Below are 22,148 nucleotides of genomic sequence, written 5' to 3' on the forward strand. Positions count from 1 at the left end.
TAATGATTGAATGAACCCATTTACCTTTTACAAAATTATCTGACCTTAGAGGATGTCGTGTTGCCTCTCTGTATGAGTCACTATTTTGGGTATGCCACTTACTAATATTCTTTGTGTAACAGCGAAATGTGTATTGATTTTAATTTAAGACAGCAGTATGCTGTGGCTGTCCTAAGTAGGGTAAACACTGCACTCTCTCCAGTTTTACACCTTGGAATCTTGTCTGTTTTTCCTAAATGCATGGGTATATGAGCTGTTTCTTTCTTCTCCCCCTTTAATATTATCTTTAGGGATCCATTTGCCGCACACAATGATCATATGCGTCGTTTCTTATCTGAACCTTTTGGACGAGATCCATTCCTCTCAATTAAGATGGTGGGGAAGGAGCTGTACATCATAGAGGACGTCCTGATTCTCAGGTTGCTTTAAGAGACAATCACAAGGTATGTCATTTTATAGTCGTGCAGATTACCTGTAATCAGTGACAAAGTAGGTGGATCTCAGCTTGCTTCTCCACTTCCCCCAGTTGATGGTTTGGTACTTAGGCCAGTCAGTTTACTCTTGGTGCATCTCTCATGTAAATTAGAGATAATGATTTAACTCTCTTGTAAATAACCACCAAAACCTAGAATATTAACTCATGGAGCAAATAAACTAAACAGGGTTTAAGGTGTTGAAGCTTGCATTCTAACTGATCCCGTCTCCTGTAGAAAGATGTATTAGTTGGCACATTGATCCTTAAGTTTATCTGATTATGCAAACCTGTAATAGTACTATAAATCATGCTTAGTGACGTGATAGTATATTCCATCTAAGGCTGCAATCCTAATGGTGAGCCCCATTGAATTCAAAAGGACTTAACTTGTGAATGGACATGGTTAGGGTTGCAGTCTTGCTGACATTGCAAGTCTTGGCATCAGCTGATAAACAACTTAAATAAATTGACAGGAAACTTAATAGACATAGCAACTTCAAATATGAAACTGTAATACTTTTTGCTTTACTTAATATTCACTATTGTACAAGGTATCCACTTGTGTAATGATAAAGTAATATTTCTGCTTCAAAATAATGTGATGGTTACATTTTTGTTTTGGTTCCTGGGGTTTGGAAGACTGTGTATTTATTTAGGTATGTTGACTTTTACAATATTCTCTTTGGCTACTTAGTGTCAAAACTAAGCCTGTGGAATTTGCATTCATGGGTAACATAACCACAGGGGATGTGGAATTGTGCCAAGATCAGTAAACTATACAGCGGGAACTGATGCTTTAATAAAACTAGCAGCAGCAGAAACTGTCACCTGCAGGGTAGCCACCAGATCTTATGCTTCTAGTTTAGAAGCATTTCTATTTGTAACGTAACAGTTAGGTTTGCTTAAGATTCAGTTCTGCTTTTGTGAGCAGCATCAGACTTTTCAGCAAATGTTTAAACATTTAATCAGATATGCAAAGATGCACTTGGGCTTCTCCATCTTTTGTTGCAATTGCAAGCCTGGGAATTTATTTAGTTGAACGTCTCCCTGAACTCTGGTAATGGCTCTTGCTTGTCTCCAGGAGGATACAGGGGTGTGTGGGAATGTATGCAGAAACTAGTGTATTGTACAGAAGTAAAAAAAAAAATGACATTAGCTGCTGTACTCACTGTTATGTGACCCTCAAAAGGTTGCCCAGAATGGAATGTGGCCCTTGAGCTGAAAGAGGTACCCCACCCCTGCTTTGAATTACAGGCTTATGTCTACAATTCAGAAAAGAATACATAGTTAACTAATCATTTGTCTTTTAAAAAGACCAGAGAGCAATGCAAACACCCCCATTAAGCCTCACATTTATTTGCTATTACTTAAAAAACAAATTCCAAACACTCTTGCTCTGAGTGCCTGTCATACATATTGCACATCTAAAAGAGTACGTTAGAACTTGGGAAGCTATCTTAAACCATTGCACAACTCTACACCGGACAGTAGAAATCTTTTTGGCTGTGGAGATTCGTCTTACATGGATAAGAAATTGGGGAGTTATTCTGACCTGGTTGAACAGAAAAGGGCCCAGAATATGTTCCTTATAAGCATACTTGGTATGTGTAAGTATGCCCATTCAATTCACCTATCTGAAACAATTGCATTTAAATTGATGTGCCAAGTTGGTACAGCAGTTGTTGGAACACATAGACACTGCCTAAGCACTGTTTCTAAATAGAGTTCTTTCAGTCATTCAAGTTTTTTACAAGCTTGTTTTTCTGGCAATGGCAAAATAATTTTTTTTCAAGTATTTGATGCAGACAAATCTATATGCTTTGTTGTTGTTTTGTCATATAGTTGTGTCTTAAAACTTCTCTGTAGCAGAGTTGGGGAACCTGTAGCCTGCTGGATGTTTTGAACTTTGAACTTCCATTGGTCCCAGCCAGCAAGGTTGATGGTCAGAGATGATGAGAGTTGTAGCATAGCATTGTGTTTTGAACAAATAAATTAAAAAATCATATTAGTTGACAGCAGCTGAAACAGTGTCTAACCTTTTGAAGTAGAGTACACATACAACACTCTTTGTTGCACGTGGCAGATTACAGTATTTTAAAGTTCAATGACTAAGTATCCTGACACTGTATTGTATGTGACTTTTTATGGTCTAAAAACCCCCAAACTTTGTAAGCATGCTATTTAGGATTATAATGTGTTTTGGGGGGCCTAATAAGCCCTTCATGAAATTACCATGTAGTTCTGGGCTGTTTCATCACTGTTCTCATGATCATTGCAACTCCACGAAATGAGACCTTGTATGGAGCCCCAGACTGAGGGAGGTTGACAGTTATTTGTGTTTCTTCCATTGAGAATTATTGCACCAACTGTTGTCACCTTCTCACCAAGCTGCTTGGCAATAGTCTTGTAGCCCAGTCCAGCCTTGTGCAGGTCTACAATCTTGTCCCTGACATCCTTGGACAGTTCTTTGGTCTTGGTCATGGTGGCTACTTTGGAATCTGCTGGATTGATTGCTTCTGTCGACAGGTGTCTTTTGTATAGGTACTGTAATGAGCTGGGATTACAGGTAAGACCTCCCCTTACAGCAGGTGCTTCTAATCTCAGCTCGTTACATACAGTGAAGATACCAGGTAGCCTGACATCTGGCTGGTTGATAGGGGATCAAATACTTATTTCACTCACATAATGCACATCGATCTCTGACTTTTGTCTTCTGGTTACAGGTGGGTAGCCGTGTTGGTCTGCCATAGTCAAAAAAATCGAAAATTCTTTCTAGTAGCACCTTAGAGACCAACTGAGTTTGTTCCTGGTATGAGCTTTCGTGTGCATGCACACTTCTTCAGATAAATGAACACGAAAGCTCATACCAGGAACAAACTCAGTTGGTCTCTAAGGTGCTACTAGAAAGAATTTTCGATTTTGTTTTGTCTTCTGGTTTCTGGGGTTTTTCCTGTGTTGTTCTGTCTCTCACAGCTACAATAAACCTACCATTAAAATTATGGACTGGTCATTTCTTTGTCAGAGGGCAAACGGGCAAATTTAGCAGGGGATCAAATACTTACCCCCTCACTGTAAGCATACAAAGGGGGCTGCAGTTTATAACCAGAGTGCAATGCTTTTTTAGGAGCTGAAAACAATCCTAGGTCTCAATATATCCAGTTACAGAAGGATACACCAAAGCAGTGAGAGTCTGACTGGGGGATAGAATTACCCAGCTGGAGGGGCTTTGCATTTAGGAAGTAAGGCTGCTGTGATGATGACTGTCTATGCACCTGATCATATTATTAGTTCTTGAATTTACGCAGACTGTGTGTTATTGCATTCATTTTACAAGGACATAATGTGTAGAAACCTGGAAACAATCAAGTTCTCTAAGAGTAGTGTTTAAACTGATTCTCCCTCTGAAATGATGTGAGCTTATGTTACTTCCACGTATTGCTTTTGTCTGTTATTTAGCATTATTATTTCCTTTCCGTTCTCTTAATGAAATCAGGCCCAGTTAACATGAAGCAACCCGCTTCTTAGAAAATTTGCAGCCATCAGTAGTCTAATTGGAATTGGTCATACATAATGTTAAAAATGTTCCTTCGTTAAGAGATTAATCTCTTTTTTTACACCCCCCTTAAGAGATTAATCTTAACACCAATTAGAGCAATCTGGACTATTCCAGCTGCTGCTGAAAAGCTTCTAGTCCGTATTTGTGGAAGGCCAAACAATATACAGTAAGACTGCAACTTACGTAGGGGTTACATTCTGGGGATTGCACCTAAAGCCAAAACTGCATATAGTCAAAACACATGAGGTACAATGGTGGGTGCAACTGCCAGCACATAAAGCTGAATGCACAAATTGAATGTGTGTAAGCTTACTTACTTTTTACTGTATTGCAAAACAGGCTGCTGTGGCAGCATCACTTACCTGAATAAATACTCATCTTTGGTTGAGTGCTGGGAAGATGTGTGTGTCTGAAATCCTCCTGCCCTCCAAAATAAAGTAAAGTTACTTTGCGAGAGCCAAATGAAGTTCTCTTACTCTGGGGAAACAAAGGAGTGGGGATTACATGAGGATAGAAATAAATAAATGAGTTTCAGGATTGCAGGGGATACAGATGGTAGGTTATAGATGGGCAGAGTTGGCTCTGCATGTCCATGAGCCTTTGCATTGTAAAACATAGTGTTAAATGAATAAGTACAAAATGACTATTGTAGTAAAATACATTTTGATATGATAGCTTGATGTAAGTATACCTTTCATGTATGCTTTTGGGAATTCAGATTTATATCCAGACTCTCCAATCATTTTTTCATGCAGAGATATTCAAGACCAGTTGGCTGAATTCTCATATTAGATGGTGTTTATAGCATCATCTATTTATATGTGTGTACTAGCATATAATTTCTTCACTGTGGATTTATAAGTCAGACCATTCTGTATATGGTGATAGATTTACTCAGAACTTCTTTGCAATGACCTTTGAAACTGCTGACATGGGAGAGATGATTTGGTTTAACGCCAGGGTTCTATGAATATTTTAGAGAATATGTATGTATTTCATTGCTAACTCTACATTAATCTCTTGCTTTTACATAAAAATGAATGCTTGTAGCAGAGTAGCTGCATCACTTATTTTAATTTTTGTGACCTGCAGTTTATTCTAGCTCTTTGAAATTTAGTTGCCAAAATTTATCTGTTGAGTTGGAACAGATTTGTTGGTTTTAATCAACTTCTCTCCATCTGAACTGGCTAATCGTGACTGCAAATACCGGTAAATAGAATTCAATATCTGGAAAAGCAGGAAAACTGTAAAGTACTGTACAGAACTTAAGGTACATGGCAATACTTGGTACACAAAAGCACATGTATTCAAACTTAATATAAACTATGTTTAAATTGAAAGTGCCTATCTCGGGGCCACATTAGATGTGACAGAAGCAGCCATTTCTCTTCACATTTCCCTGGTCATGTACATCTAATTGTAGCATCAAAAGGGATGCATAGGGATGCTTCCCTTGTCTTTCTTGTTTGATGCTTGTTGCCCATGGCACGGTTCACTCAGGTAGTTCACTTCAGATACTGGATCCAGGTTGTGATGGGAGGAGTTTGGATAATGGATCATATGAAGATTACGTGGTGGAGGGTTTGTCTTATCCCTCCAGTAGTGAAAATTAAACCCACCCCCTGCTTACATGTAAACAGTATGGCTGCCTGTCACATCTATTTTGGTCCTTCATTGTTTTGGTTATGTTCTGCCTTATTTAAATTTGAGTTAGGGAGTTTTTAGTTTCCCCCTATTAATTTGAACCATTTGACACACGTTGTAGTGCCCCAATTCACATAAGGTGATATTTTTCTTTCAGACGATGAGCTGTTCCCTTATGCCTTTTGGCAGTTTTGGTGGCATGGTTAGTATACTAAATGCTAAACTCTGTCTTCTGGTGATCTGGGCATGCCTTCCTTCTGTATTTTAATCTTTAAACCATGTTACTAATATACAAATTTACATGAATTGATGCTTTTTTTCAGGCAGCGAGTTTTCCGCTTATGCCTTTTGGCAGTTTTGGTGGCATGGTCAGTATACTAAAATACAGATCTCTAATGCTTGGTGATATAAGCATGTTGTTGTCCTAAGGGCCCATCCGAATAGTATTCACTTTAGTTTTTGGTCCTTCTCTGTCCCAGAAGAAACCGTAAAATACTTCTCCTGCATTTATAAAAAATATAGTACGTTAAAAATAATGTACATGGATTAAATTAATAATTGCATTTAAAAGCATTTTTATTTGACAAGTATGTATGGAATTATAGTGTTTTTCTTTCCATTCTTTCTTTTCTTTTTGTTGTGTTTTTTATGTACCTTTAGTTTCCTTTTTTGTCTTTTTCACTTTATTTTGTTTAATTGAAATGTTTTCAATAAAATATAAATAAAAAAAATACATCTCCTGCATACAAGTTTCCTCTTCCACTCTGTTGGAAGTTTAGGTTCAGTTTTTTAAAGTTGTTGTGTGAACAGTGCTGAGTTTGCACAATTCCATTTGCACTGGTCTGCTCCCCAAATTGTCCCAAATTGTCTCAAATGGGCCAGCAGTAATAAGTCAGGTTAATGAAGTAGCTGAGCTCTGGGATTATGACATAACTAAGTTAGTTTATAGCATGTTAAATCTGCAGCTGGAAATTTATGAAATTCCTAGGTGATCAAGTACAATGCTGGAATTTCAAGTGTTGGGGTGACAAAAGTTCCAGTAAAAAAGGAGACAAGGCAGGATGATGGTACAACACATTTGCCTGGGCCAATAGCACATACAGCCTCTTCAGTAAGGTGAAAATGTCACTCAAAATTTAGAAGGTAAACTAAGTGGCAAAAAGTGTGAGCTGTGCCACTTATGCAAATAGCAGCAGATGATTTCCTGAAAACCCACCATCTGAATGTACCCTGCATGCTTTCATTCTTTAGACCAGACTTTGCGATGCTGATGGGAGTTATAGTCTCCCATCAAGAGGTTGCCAGGTTGGCGAAGGCTGCTTTAGACAATAGCACTAATGCAGTAATTTATATGAGCTGGTATTTCTCTTTCAGGCAATGAGTTTCCCTCTTATGCCATTTGGCTGTTTTGGTGGCATGGTTAGTATACTAAACAACACGAGTTTCTAATTTTTTGCTGGTGTGGGCATGTCTGTCTGGTTCTGTTTCTGCCCCCTCCCACAATGCAGTAAGCCTTGTGAAATGCATTTTAGAATCCCCCCCCCCATTTGTGAACTATTAAACTTCCAGTGTAGACTGAAATTATGCTAATATGCAAGACCATCTCTCTTTTCTGCATGCATGAAATAAATTGCCACAAGGGTAAAAACACACTTAAGCTTTCCATAAAGTCTCTGAACTGTTTTTGTTACAATGAATTGGAGTACAGTAGTGGTGTTTGCATTGAGAGAGGTCTAGAATGTTATTTATTGGACTCATGCTATTTTTAATATGCATAGAATAGTGCACATTCCAAAAGTTACGTTACTAGAAAATAGCACTATATCAAGCAAGTGGCTGGTTCTGCTTTGGGTCTACTATGCTAATGACATGGGCTTCTCTCCTTTGACCTTGAATAACATTTCTCTGAAATGTGGTAGATACCCAGAAACTTCTTTAAGGAATCTTTATCCCCTTTGGGTTTCTTCCGAGACCTTTTTCGAATGAATGTTGAAAAGTAGTACTTCTACTATAGAGGCGCTACATTTTCCTAGCATTCAAGTTGGAAAAACTTGTTTGTTTGTTTACTGATTTCTTCCTTTGCACGTCTTCCCCTTCTTCCTGTTGGCATGTGTCCACTGCTGTTGCTGTGGAGTGTGATAATGTCTATGATACTGTTACTCAAGGCAGGGAACCTTTGTCCCTCCATATATTGTTGGACTAAACCTCCATCATCACTGACCATTGGCCATGCTGTCTGGGACTGATGAGAATTGTCCAACAACATCTAGAATGTTGCTTTTAGTGATGAGCGAGACTCTTCGCATCTGTGTACCTTGCACTGCTCTGTGGTATTTAGCCTGCTATTTTGCAGGATTATTCCAGCATAGGAGCACTCACATAGCTTTCAAAGAAGCAGTGGACATCTGTAATGCAACCCCCCCCCCATCAGTTGTTTTTTTAAATGTTAATTCTTTTAATGCTCTGGTCCCCTCTTCAGTGTTAAAGTACAGATTTGAACGCATTGGGTTCTCTGCTTGCAAGAAGATAAATAGCAGTAAAATTATTTCTTTCCTCCCTCACAATCCATTAAGTGTAGAATGGATATCTCACAATGCCTTTTACTGGAAGCTAGGGAGACAAGTCTAGCTAAATGTGGTTGGGATATGCTTTGAAGTTTGGTTGTCTTCACAAGCTTATCTAACAACTTTGACTCTTAATTGTTGGCATTCTATTGCTGACTTCTCGCTGAGCTTGAAAAATTGCTTCCTTTCTTTCCGTGCTTCGCCTAGGACTATTATAATTTTGAAGTTAGTAATTTTTAAAAAATTGATTATATCGCACATATACATAAATCAAAATGGACAAACTTAAACAAAACAAGAAAATATAGAAACTTATGTAGAGGGAGCAAAAAAGAAAAGAATAAAAGCAGAAACTCCAGAAAGGAAAAAGAAAGTAAGAGGTACAAATATACATTTCATAATAATTTTCTTATCAGTCTGAATTGTTCCTCCACATTATGTTTTGCATCCGAGTGTATTCCACAGGGTTGTGGATTCACTGGTCATGGAATGCAGGGAGCATTGCTCTTATAAGAAAAACAACTGTTTTTTTGGTCTACGTAATTCCAGGAGACAGTTTATAAATGTATGGGTACCATTGTCTGTTGAAGTTTAAATAATCAGAGATGCTTTGATGAAGCTTCCAGAAATTATGGTTTGGAAGTTAATGCCACAGCTTCTTGTTTTCTCTGGAAGGTATACCATTTACTATTCTTGAGGTTCAGTTTCCCTGGCCATTTTTTATTTGCTTCACTTTCTTTCTGCTTCCCTGGCCCTCAAAAATTTCAGATCTGTTTGCAGCCTAGCATAGAAAAATATACTATACCACGCAAATATCTATAAGATGTGCCCAGTTCTGCACAGAATTTGAGTTAAATTGCCAATGAATGTGAAGCTTTTTGGCACACAGTGTTTTGCCAATTACAGTGGTACCTCGCAAGACGAATGCCTCGCACAACGAAAACCTCGCTAGATGAAAGGGTTTTGCCTTTTTTTAGGTGACTCGCAAGACGAATTTTCTATGGCCATGCTTCGCAAGACGAAAATTTCAATGCATTCCTATGGGAATTTAATTTCAATGCATTCCTATGGGAAACCGTGCTTCGCAAGACGAATTTTTCGCAATACGAAACAACTCGCGGAACGAATTAATTTCGTTTTGCGAGGCACCACTGTAATACTGCAGGTTCTTTAAAAGATCTTTTGTACTCAGTCTATGAGGGAGAATATATTTTGATTTGAACAGAATAGGAAAACCTCATAAACAGCAACAACAAACCCCCCCTCAAACAGGAAACCTCCTTACAACGAGAAATAACCCCAAAGGAACAGTTCCAAAGAAACAGCCCCCCCCCCCGGATCCAACTGTGGGAAGCCTCAGCAGTGTTTGGTCCATTATCCTCTTCCTCCTCAACCACGTTGCCCTGCACTATTTGTACCTGCCTCAACCAGGTGGGGCTGGATGTCTCCACAGCCATTACCTATGCAGATTAGGTCTCCTAATCTGGGCAATGAAGCCCCAACTGGGCCACTCTCAAGGACAGGAGTGCTCTCATGCAAGGACTCACAGGAAGGGTTGGCTGCGTAAAGCCAAACCTACACCTCAGTTTTTCTCTCGCATTTTCCACTACACATGGTACATAAAGTCACCATTATATCTTACATTAATCCTCTCAGCGAGTCCAGTTTACTTCCTATAAAGGCTTTTGCATGCTTCTGCTAATGTTTCATGTGTCCTGTGCTAGTAATCCATCGGCTGGAATGCATGTGACAAATGGTATCTGTGTAAACGGAAGCCTTGGTAACTGAGAAGTCATAACAGACACTGGAGCCAAGTCAACAGTCTTTCATATGAGCCTACTTGTTGTGCACTCTCAACAGACCACATTTTCCTTTGCAGCAAGTGAAATTTTATTCCTAAATTACATATAATAAATCATAGACTGGAATCTGAGTCACAGATTCTTTCATCAACTCATAAATTCCTGATCTAGGCTTAGCCAATTCAAATAGTCCATACAAAAGAGTGCAGCTTTTTTGAGCATTTAATGATAAAAATAATAATTTTTGTTCCCTTTACCCCATTGAATAACTACATAGTGATACTGTATAAAAGAAAAAAGGCAGAAACAAGGTGTTGCCTTTTAATATCTTGCAACATTCTCCAATTCACTTGTGGAGGGCTTTCATTTTTTGAGTTGGCTTTCCCCCCAACATTACATTACTTTAGTTACCTTTGTGATAGTTACTTCAGGCAGTTACTGTGCAGTAGGATTTCAGAACTTTACAATGCCTGGGAAATCTATCCTAAAAATTCTTACATGAAATCAGTCCATCTTTTGACCAAGTTCATTTGAGGTTAATGAGAAAAGCCTTTCTGATCCCTCTAGAGAACTGTATTTCAAAAAGCCTCTCACACTTTCCTCTCTAGTAGACTAAGGGCCAAACTAGAGGTCACATGGGATCTGCCATGGTTTTGGTTTTGCTAATTAGAAACCCCTCAGGGCTGCTTTGGAAAATGGGGAAGTGTCACTTTGGAAGAAGGTGCCTAAGCCTTTCTAACTAATGCCTTTTCTGCACTCTGAATTACTTCCTGCTTCCCAGCTGCTATTAGATTTGCAGAGGAGGAAAGACAGATACAAATCAAATCAAAATGCTTGGTTTAAAAAGCATCATGTGCTCACCACCTCACACACATGGAATCTTTGTTGTACCTTGTACTCTTACTTTTTACCCTGGTACTCTTGCTTGCTTTTAATGTTCGCTTGTGTTTTTTTTAAATGGGGATTATTAAAGGTGGCCGCGTCCCTTCTTCTGGTGTGCCCTTCAAAGAAGTAAAAATGTATGTGTGTGCATATATATATATAAATAAACTGTGTCAAGAACCTCATGGTGAATGTATGTTTCTCTCTAATTATCTTTTCAATTTTCTTCTGGCAGAACATGGATTTCAGGGATCATTTCTCTGCAATGGACAGAATGATGTCAAACATGAGAAACAGTATGATGGAATTGCACAGAAATTTTGTAAGTTGGTATTTTCCTTAATGTTAAACTAAAAACTACACAAGCATTCTTCATTAAATTCATATGGTGTCCTAGAGTGCATGTTTACATGCTTCAGGTGCCCATGCAAGCGGCTGCTTACAAATCTGCTGTTATGTAAAATAAGTGTGGTTCTAAATTCTGTTCTCCAAGTGAATGGCTTCACTGCTTAGTCATTCTGAACACTTTGCAGGCTTAGGACAGCCATTATGGGATTTTGAAGACTAGAGAGAGTTGCAGTCCCATAAGATTTTCACCTTATCTAAATGGAGCAATGTACAACATTAAATCTAGGCTTCTGCTATGGACTGCTGTCTTGGTGTTTATGCTGTTCTTAATCATTTATTATGTTTAACTTCAGGATAAAATGGCACTTGATCCAAATGGTCACTCGTTCAGTTCTTCCTCAGTGATGACTTATTCCAAGAAGGGTGATGAACCTCCAAAGGTTTTCCAGGCTTCAGCTCAGACACGTGTGGCTCCAGGAGGGGTAAGTTAGTCTCTTGGGGTTTGGGGGTTCCCCGTTGAGATGAATCACTCATTTATCAGTGAGATTAGTTGAAGAGGAACATTGAAGAAGCTAAGCAACAATACACATGAATATATCCTATATAACTGGCAGTGGCATAAAATAGGTGTCATCTGTTCAGACCAAGTACTTGACTTTTAAACGCTTACATAATGCTTAAGATGCCCTTTCATTGGCTTCCTCACAGCTGTTACATCTAATTTTGTTGAGAAATTTGAATTTGAACCCTGAAGTCAGGTTCATGAATGATTATATATAAGCAGAAGGCTGTTGAAAATAACTTATAGCAGATCACTTCAGAGCTCTTGCCAGTACTTGGTTATCAAAAAGCTTCTAATAATATACCTATGAGCATGCCGATAAGCAGAAGCCAAGATTTTCAAGTTGGTTAGCATGACATACTAATCATTGGTGCCCCTTTCATGTAGCAAATACCAACACACACTTATCTCTGTAGCCAAAAGGTCCATTCACAGGCTATATTTAGATTAGCTTTGGTGGTTTTTGAAACCATTCTAACAGAGAATAATATCAAGACCTTGAGGTAGTAGGAATAGATCTCAGCTCCTTTTTTGTGTGGATCATAGACATGCATGTTGTGGCCATAGTTCAACAAGTAATAGTGAATGCAAGGAAAAGTACTAAGTACACAACTGGGTATTTGCCTTGTCCGCCCTCTTTTTGCTGCATCAGTTCTTGCTGCTGAAGAAACAAGTGTTTTTCAAATGGAACAGCTGCTTATCTCTTAAAAGTGGAACTGCTGCACTACAAATGAAGGTAAAGCTCAAACTGTGTTTGGTTCTATGTTGTGTTCCGATGTTAGCATTTGTTGTGTGTTTGACATACTGTTTTCTTTTCACTTCATTCCCTACAGTATTTATAGCAAAGACAAGATATGTGCATACACTGTGTTCATAATCTTGCACAGTTTGCTTGAAAAGGGAAATCCAAAATGCTAACTGAAAATATTGTTTCTCAGTGGTGACTTTTTAATTTATGTGTGTGTGTACAGATTAAAGAAACCAGAAAAGCACTTAAAGATTCTGAAAGTGGGCTTGAAAAAATGTCTATTGGTCATCACATTCAAGATCGTGCTCATGTTGTTCAGAAGGCCAAGAACAACAAAACTGGTGATGAGGAACTGAATCAAGAATTTGTCAATTTAGATGAAGGTAAGAAGCCTTGTGGCTTACATGGGTTTTTGTTTGTAGTAACACAGTTCTGCCAATGTTTTACAGAGGTGCACATACATATACATAAAATTTAGTATGTATGTTTTCTCTCCACTTCACCCCCTGTTCGTGTTTGTATTGGGATATAGTACCTTTAAACACTTCCTGCACTGGTTGCATCAAGTAAGGATGCTCACTTTAAAATTTCATTTGTTGCACAGATGAAGCTCGTGCATTTGATGAACAATGGCAGAAGGAGATTCTGAGGTACAAGCCCTCAGGAACAAGAAATGGTATAGATGCACCAAGACATAGAAACAGCCATCACATAAGCAAGGAAGACGCAACAGGAGGTAAAATCATGTTGTCTTGCTGTGCTGCTTTCCCAGTTTTCTGTATGAAAATGAATGTCAGAATGCTCTCATTGAAGCAGATGTCTACTGTGCTTTGACAGTTTTGTGCAATTGCATTTGCTGACTGCTGTTGACAAGTGTTGTAATGCACCACCCATGCAAGCACACTTGTGTTGCAGCTGGATTGGAGGTGTGGGAGACCCAGTCTTGATCATGAACTTTCCAGTTTCAGTTTGACACCTTCATGAGAAGGACCTTCGGGAAAAAGAGCCTGTGGAAGAAACAAGTGACTGACCTAGTGGCCCCACATGGATTAAGATTAATGTAAATTGGGCTGGGCGGAAAAGGCTGTGCCATATCTGGCCACTTCACTCCCTCTCCCATTAGGAAAGTCTCTGCATTTACCTATGGCTGTATATTGATTTAAGCAGTAGTCTTGTAATTCTTAAAACGAAATGAAAGAGGGGAGGGAGAGTTTGAAACCAGGTTTCACCTTCTAGTTTTGTGCGGAAACTGATAATAATGCAATATAGCCTTTGCGGTTGCTTGGTTGTTATCTGGCAATGAGAGTTCAGTGCCCTTATTTTTCCTAACCTGTTTCCCTTTAAGTCATTTGACCAACTAATATCGTGCAAGTTGTTTTGGATAACCAAACATCAAGTATTCTATCTTTCTAAATATTTTCAGAGAGAAGACCCCCCGCCCAAGGGTATCCATTGAGGGACCCAGGAAGCCTAAACCTTCTGTGGAGAAGCTCAATATCAAGGGATCACATGTTCCGCTCAAAACCAGCAAAAAATAAATTGCTGTGTTGCGTTTCATGTCATCAGGCTGTTTCTTCGGAGGACGCAATAATTCTGGATCAATGACTTAAGACCAAGCTCTCTTTTCTAGCAGTAGTGAATTTTGCTCTCTTGACTATTGAATGTTTGTGATAGCTCCAGCTCCTTGGTAACATTTGGCTTTGAGAGTAGTTAAGGAAAAACACTGATGCTGGAAAGCACTTTATGGAGTTATTTTTTTTTAGTATGAGGCAGAATGTCAAAGCAAATGGTTTGCATTAACAGTGCTCCAGCAAGTGTAGAGCCAAAATAAATAAATAAATAAAATATGTATCATTGCAGCTACATGTACAAGTATTCAAGAAAGTACAGTTAATAAACTGCAGCTTTTAACTCAAGAAATACGGGTGTAGTTTTGGTGAAGATCCAATCTGTCAGTGTCTAAAGCATTGTAACGAAGTATCTAGATCTATTAAGCAATACTTTACGAAGTAGCATGTATACTACACTTCTAGTCAATATTGATGAGTCAACAGTGAATATTGATGAGCCTTGCAAAAAAAAATTATAGATAAGCTGCATAAATAAAATTGAATTTTATCACAATTTTTCTGTTTTGCATATCTCTTTACACAACAACCATTTCCTAAATTGTTGGCTGTTCTGCTTCCTTGAAAGATAACCCTCTATTTCAGTTCTACCATGCTCTTTTCTAAGATTAACATGCATGTTACTAGCCTCTTCCTATAGTAAGAAAGTTACTGTCCTACATATTAAAATGAGCTCTAACCTTTTGGGCAGATTTAAGTTAGGAGTCATACTTGATCTAGAGAACAACCTAGAAGTATAATTTGTAAGCATTCTTGTCAAGGAAAAACATTTTCTGGATTTAATTATGAGATGTAATGGGCTTTTAAATAAATTGTGAATGGAAAAGCCATGAACTAACTTGATCCAGTTTCCATGTTGCATCTGATTGCTGTTTAGATGTTATCAATATAGATTGCCTAAATAGACCCCATAATACTTTCTGAGGGCAAAGAACATGAAGAATCTGAATTGCTGCACTTAAGTCATTGGGACATTACATAAGCTCCAGAAATGGGTTCTAAATTTCTCAACATAACTCACTTGGATCTCTGTATCGGATTGTACTGGTTTGTTTCCCCTGTGGTTGAATTAAGTAGGTTGTCTTTCACTACCTAATTATTACAGTTCCTTATATTATAATGCTAAAATTCCCTTTAAAATATATAAACTGTGGCCACTTGATGCTGGTAGTGCATGTAGGAATTCAAAGAAAGTGACCACTGAAGCCCTTTTCATCTTCAGCCTTCTAAATGGGAGCAAAAATGCAGAAAAACCACTAATGGTGATTGAGGGTACATCTAATATTACACATAACAATTTAATGCTCTGCATCTTCTTCTTTTCTTTTGCAACCATACTTTACCCCCTTGCTTGTTCATTATTTTTGGTTCTTCTATTGGTTGGTTTCTTCTCTTTTTCTCTTGCAAGTTGTTGTAGTTGATGAAAAAATTGGAAGATGGGGGTGTTTGATATTGTGGAGGGTTTTCCTTCAAAACAAAATGAAAATTTGTAGAGAAAAAATTGTAATAAGACATCTTGCTTTCTTAGGCTTAAACCCAACACTGAGTTAGGCATATTTTAAATCCATTGTTAGATTTAGAGAACAGTGAAGAAGCTGATTTGCTAGATTTGTCTTCACTGTAAAATATACAGGAGGCTCCCATTCGTTTTAGAGATCAGACTTCATAAAGCATTTTTCCTAGTATGGTCATATTCAGCCAGTTAGCTGTAAATTAAGTGAAGTAATGAGTTATTACAAGTTTGGTTAAGGCTTGTCAGTTCAAATATTGCTCTTGTATAGTTTCTTGAACTTTTGACACTTGAATTGTTGTGTGTTAGGTAATTAACAGAAGGTACAACATATACAAAAAGGAAAGTTCAAATTAATTATATTTCAGCATGTTATTGTAGAAGATAATCAGCTAACGCATACTGTGAGTGATCTTTGATTTCGATAGGTCTACTCTCAGTATGTTTACCACTGGCTATCACCAATTACTCAACCCTTTAAAGTTGCACACGACAGACATTTATATGTATGTATATCTTCATGTTGAATAAACGATAGGCTAATACTCATTATTTGAGCTGCTAGTTCTTCTATTGGTTGGTTTTTCTCAAAATTTATGAATCTATTGGAGAGTTAATGAATAATACTTGCCACTTTATTAATAAAGGTCTATTCAACATAATGCTATACTTCTTGTCATCTAGTTGTGAGAGTTACATCTTCTGCTAAGAAATAGCCATTTCATACAGTGGATATCTGAGAAACAGCATGATTATATTTTAAGAAAAGCGAGTATTAGCATCACATTTCCCAAAGTTGTAATTTACCTTATATTCCCCAGACTTTTTTTTCCTGGGCAGGAGGGGTAGGAGAGATGTTGTTTGCTGAAATTGTAGTCCATAAACCACTAGCTCCCTAAAATAGGAGCCTAGTTCTCTAAAACTAGTGAAGATGGTTCACAGAATCTAGTAGATGCTGCCAGGAAACACGATTCTGCCCTGGGACATAGAAATAAATCCCTTGATTTATTACCTTCCATTTAAGATTATGGTTGGCATGTAATCAGCTAAGAAGTGCAATAAACAAAGATTTTGAAATTGCCACCTGTTCAGTTTGCTTCCCTGCTCTTAATGTAGGGAACTCCAACATGGATTAAACCACCTTTATAGGACAGCAGGTATTCTACATATGCCACTTTTCCTGGCCAGGTTACCTGGATTTTTGAGTGAAATCTATAGTAACTGCCCTACCTCTGTTGCTATAAAACAACGGTGCAAAGTTAACATTCAGTTCAGCAAGCTCATTGGTCTGTGACCATAAGAATAAAGGAAATTTATTCTTGAGTCAAGTTTTCAGAAGCAGAGTTGCATAACAGATGCCAGTAGTGCTGCGACTGAGTGAACTCCAGTTCAAATTTTGCCTCACCCCTCTAGTTCTCCCAGTTGGCAATAATAAAAGCCTAAGTTCCATGTGTCTGTGGTTCCTGGCCATTCACAAGGTTAGTTTAGTTACCTAGTTGATCAGTTAGGGTTTGTTTTTTTGCCACTGCATACATAAAGGACAGTTTTATGTTACCAATACTAGTAACACCAAGTTTATGTGTAATTGCAAAGTTTTTAAAACACATTTCCTGACTCGGGATGAACATATTTTTACAGCAATCTTTAAAGCTCAGAAAGCTAACTTTCAGCTGGGATCAAACTGTCAGCAAAAGCTTTAGTTTGAAAAGGTTCTCTTCACCGTCCATGAAAGATCCTCCAAAGTTCTAGCCGTGCTGCATGTGCTTGTGGCATTCCACATTCTGTACAGCCTTTTAATTCTCAATTTAGAAGTGCCAAACATAGAGTAGTGAAGCTTGATGAGTCTCTGGCTAGATGCATTATTTGGCTGGCCTGAGTTGCTTAGTTACGCTGACCTCCCAAATATTCAAGAATCTTAAACTTGAAAAAAAAACAACTAAAGCAGGGGTAGGCAAAGTTTTTGTGGCTTGGGCTGGTTCACGGTCCCGCAGACGCTGCAGTGGGCCAGAGTGTGTGTACAAATGCTATTTCCAGCTGCTTCCGGTGGAGGAGGCGTGTGCAGCTTCCCATTGGCTGTAGGAGCTTCCTGCAGCCAATGGGAAGCTGGCCAGCGTTGCGGAAGGCGGTCCCCGCTCTGCTCTGCGCCGGTTTAGCGTGGCGCACAGGAGCTGACTGAGCGGGCAGTGAGGGTCTATGGGCCTTAGGTTGCCGACCCCTGAACTAAAGTATATCAGTTCCTTCTCAAGAACTGTGTATAAAAACATTTTAAACTTGGAGATAACGTCGTCAGTAAAATGTAAAGGTAAAGGACCCCTGACAGTTAGGTCCAGTCACATACGACTCTGGGGTTGCGGCGCTCATCTTGCTTTACAGGCCAAGGGAGCCGGCATTTGTCTGCAGTTTTTCGGTCATGTAGCCAGCATGACTAAGCCACTTCTGGCGCAATGGAACACCGAAACCAGAGCAGCGCAGAAATGCCATTTACCTTCCTGAGAGCAGTAGGCTACCTATTTATCTACTTGCACTTTTTGGCTTGCTTTTGAACTGCTAGGTGGCAGGAGCTGGGACCGAGCAACGAGCTCACCCCGTCGCAGGGATTCAAACCCCCAACCTTCTGATCAGCAAGCCCAAGGAGCTAGTGGTTTAGACCACAGCGCCACCCGTGTCCCATCAATACACAAATACAAATACACAACACCACTGTAATCATACTATTTCACGTCACTGGGCTTTTAGAGATGTGTGTGCACTTAAAATGGGGATTTCTACAGAATTATCATCACTCAGGATGAAATTGAGATTCAGTTCTCAGCTTCGTTTTGTGCCCACTTGGGTAAGGTTTACTTTTGAAAATACCTGCATCAACACTTGCAGTTTTTATTTATGACCTGTGCTTCATTGTAAGGTCCCACCAATTTAAAAACACAATATAACTGTTTAAAACAAATACTGTACAGCGTGGGTCCTAAGAACATATATCTCAAATGTCAGCAGCTTCACGCTGGAATTCCTTTGCTTCGAGCACAGCTACCTTAAGACCCTGATCCACCTCCCTTCAGAGGCAATGGATCTGGGAGCAAACAATCCATTTGGAGGCCGAGTAGGGAGAGGACACTACTCATGCAAACAAGGCAAGGGGAGAAAAAGCAATGTTGCTTCCTTCCTTCCAAAGCAGATTCCCCTTCGGAGCAGTTCCTCCCTCCTCCCTAAAGGGGCGCTGCAGCGGAGTGTCCGCTGGGCAACTCTATGGCCCTGCCCCGGAAGCGCAAGCCGGCTAAGGCAGGAAGTGGGGCTCGGAGTCGTGGGCGGCGTGACATTCAGCGGCGGGGACTGGAAGCGTGTGCGCTGCCCGTCATGTTGAGGTGCCGGAGGATCGTGGGCTCCGCGTTGCCTCGGCGACAGGTACTGAGGGCGGCGAAGGGGGCTCAGCAACCCCATTCAGGGTTTCGGTGGGATATGAGAACGAGAATCCACGCTGCCTGGACAGGATCCCCAACGTCCTGCTGGGGACGGTACTCGAAATTTTGTAAAAAATGGAGTTGAATGGCAGACAGAAGCCCTGCAGGTGAAGTTTCTGTAGGGCGGGTCCTCACCGTACATTTAAAAAACATGGCTTCATTTCTGGGAACTGTATTTTCACACACACATCCTAAATAGAACTACAATTTCCAGGGTCCTAGTAAACCCAGGATTCTCGGGGTGCGACCCACGCACAGTTAATATATGGTGTCCCTGTAGCATTAGGGAAAATCCTCCTTGGTATTCCGCCTGCCTGTTTGTTCGTTCCTTACATTTATATTGGCCACCCATCAGTAAAGATTCCTTGGGGTATCTTGCAATAAAGATGCATTTGGAAGATAACATCGCTATTGGAATCGACAGTAAACTATAAAAGATGGGTGGGGGGAACCAACCACTTCTTTACAGCAGAGGAAACTGCTACTGAGATAATACAACCCAGGATAGACAAATGAAAGTCGTTCTCCACACAGCAAATAAACTATGCAGTTTGCTCCCACAGGATGTGGTGATTGCCATCAGCCTGGACGGCTTTCAAAGAGGATTAGGGAGGATAAGGCTAGCCATGGCCCTGTTCCACCTTCACTGCCAGAGGCTGTATGCCTCTGGATACCAGTTGCTGGGAGTCAGGACTGAAGAGAGCTCTGCTGCACTCCCAAGTTCTGCTTGTAGATTTCCCATAGGCTTCTGATTGGCCACTGTAAGAACAGGGTGTTGGGTTAGATGGGCCTTTGGTCTGATCCAGTAGGGCTTTTCTTGCATTCTTAATATAGGGCTTACAGGAGTAAGTCCTATTGAATTCAATGTTTGATTTGACCTTAGATTTTGAATTTGATGGGGCTTCCTCCCAGCCCAGGTAAGTGGTTTTAGGACTGCAGCCTTATTAAACCTCCTCAACCCATGTTGAACACTTCTTTCAGTGCCAGATTTACGTATAAGCTAAACAAGCTATAGCTTAGGGCCCCACTCTCTTGGGGCCCCCCAAAATTTTAAAGGAAAAAAAAACCTAGATGTACATTTCCAAGATATAAGATAAATTACAAATAAAATAAAACCTACATACAGGAACAGTGGCAAATGGCTTTAGATATCTATTGGGTCCATAAATTACCATATAGCATATTCAACACAAAAACTAGCGACAATTTGTTGTTGAGAAAGGACAGCTGGACATATAAAGGGCCCCATTACCTTCAGTAGCTTAGGGCCTCATCAAACCTAAATCTGGCCCTGACTTCTTTACATTAAACTAAATTATTCCACCTTGTATGGGTGAAGGATGTAAATCAGCTACTTGCATACCACTCTGTTAATGAATCTTGAAGTCTTGACTTCAGAATACTCTAATCCCAGTTTTTGTAAAAAATAAACATTTTGTTTTAGTTATCATAAATCTTGGGAGTATCATACATATTCAGCCCAGAATACTATAACTTTAAGACTATTAAAACTCAGGATATTATGTCAATTAATATTAGGGTTGGAAGTTAAACATGAACACATGTTCTAACAATTAGAACACTACTAGAATAGTAGCTAGAAAGCTATTACTATTTTAATTGGTATTGTTAGGTGGACACAAGGGAGTACAAATATAGACTAAATAGATACTGTAGCTATTAATTTTGTCACTGCAGGAAGTAAAACAGGTGACACTGGAAAGTATAGTATTTAAGAAAGATAATTGAGGGAGAGACAAAGGCGGCTGGTCCCTCAACAAAGATGGTGGAGTAGCCCTGCTCCTCTCTTCCTCCACAACTTGGTGGAATATCACCTTCCAAATGGAATGATCCTCCCTCCTTCTGTGTGCTGTTCTGGGGGTTCTCTCAATCCACCAAAACCAATTTCAGGGGGCAAAGTGGGGAATCCCTTTTGTAGAAGTAACACCATTTGTTAAATGAATCCTAGCAATAATACCGACAGTTTTTCTGTGCTGCACTTACTGTTGTCTTGTGTAATGTAATCTGTTGCAATAACATTCCATCCCATTTTTGTATTTCAGCTGTTTTTTAATAGCTGCAGATGGTGCTCTTCAGGAATTATTCCCAATGAAAAGATCCGCAACATAGGAATTTCTGCACACATTGACTCTGGAAAGACTACGTTAACTGAACGCATTTTTTCTACACAGGAAGGATAGCACAAATGCACGAGGTATTTCTGAGTGGAGGGAGGGGACTCTCCAGAGAAGAATAAGCAAAGAGCAGATTTGGAGGGAGCACAGGGGGTTGCAGAGGGGAAGAAGGAAAGGGAAAGCCCTGTTGTGCAAGTGGAAGTCTACTTTTGTGTATGTTTGATTTGACCTTAAATTTTGATCTGTCAATTGGGCAATAAAGCATCTCGGAGCAGATCCTTGCCTTGTACAAGAGGACACATGCAGAAATGCACTGACTTGCAGAAATGATATGCTTTCTTTCACCTTAGGTAAAAGGGAAAGATGGGGTTGGTGCTGTCATGGATTCAATGGAGTTGGAACGACAACGGGGGATCACTATCCAGTCTGCAGCAACTTTTACCATGTGGAAAGACACCAACATTAATATAATTGACACCCCAGGTAAAAGTCATGTTGGGTAATAAATATGTTTCTAGCACTTCTATGCCTGGCATGAGCAACACACCCAGGTGTTAAGAGTGTATAATTTTTATCCATAGCCAAAATGACATTTGCTTTGTAAATTGCTTTCTAAGGCTCTACTCCCTTCCCACTGGGCTTTTTGGAGCACCATCACAGGTGCAGCCCAGCCACTCAGTGGCCACAGAGGAAGTGGGGCAGGGCAGTTGGGCCTGATCTCTGTGCCATTTCCAGGTTGGCTCAGTGATGGTCGGTCTTTGTCAGTGCCTGATGGCAGTAAGACCAACTCAGGATCCAGTGGATCTTTGGCCAGCTTGCTCCCGTCCTTAAACACC

The 22,148-nt window shown here is 39.7% G+C and overlaps 2 protein-coding genes across 2 annotated transcripts in view; both read left to right on the forward strand.

Moving 5' to 3' along the window:
* Positions 1 to 14,191, forward strand: part of LOC117046386 (myeloid leukemia factor 1-like) — a 15,070-nt gene extending 879 nt beyond the window's left edge. The window contains 10 exon segments of the mRNA XM_033148186.1: positions 254 to 370; positions 373 to 443; positions 5,833 to 5,877; positions 5,999 to 6,043; positions 7,050 to 7,094; positions 11,159 to 11,245; positions 11,625 to 11,753; positions 12,805 to 12,964; positions 13,186 to 13,317; positions 14,148 to 14,191. Coding sequence (XP_033004077.1) covers positions 254 to 370; positions 373 to 443; positions 5,833 to 5,877; positions 5,999 to 6,043; positions 7,050 to 7,094; positions 11,159 to 11,245; positions 11,625 to 11,753; positions 12,805 to 12,964; positions 13,186 to 13,317; positions 14,148 to 14,191 — 875 coding nt within the window.
* A 4,798-nt stretch (positions 14,192 to 18,989) lies between these two features.
* Positions 18,990 to 22,148, forward strand: part of LOC117047416 (elongation factor G, mitochondrial-like) — a 37,186-nt gene continuing 34,027 nt past the window's right edge. The window contains 3 exon segments of the mRNA XM_033150545.1: positions 18,990 to 19,121; positions 21,241 to 21,392; positions 21,663 to 21,795. Of these exon segments, the coding sequence (XP_033006436.1) occupies positions 21,384 to 21,392; positions 21,663 to 21,795 (142 nt within the window). The 5' untranslated portion in view covers positions 18,990 to 19,121; positions 21,241 to 21,383.

The sequence above is a fragment of the Lacerta agilis genome, chromosome 5 (assembly GCF_009819535.1).
Source record: "Lacerta agilis isolate rLacAgi1 chromosome 5, rLacAgi1.pri, whole genome shotgun sequence".
NCBI classification, from domain to species: Eukaryota; Metazoa; Chordata; class Lepidosauria; order Squamata; family Lacertidae; genus Lacerta; species Lacerta agilis.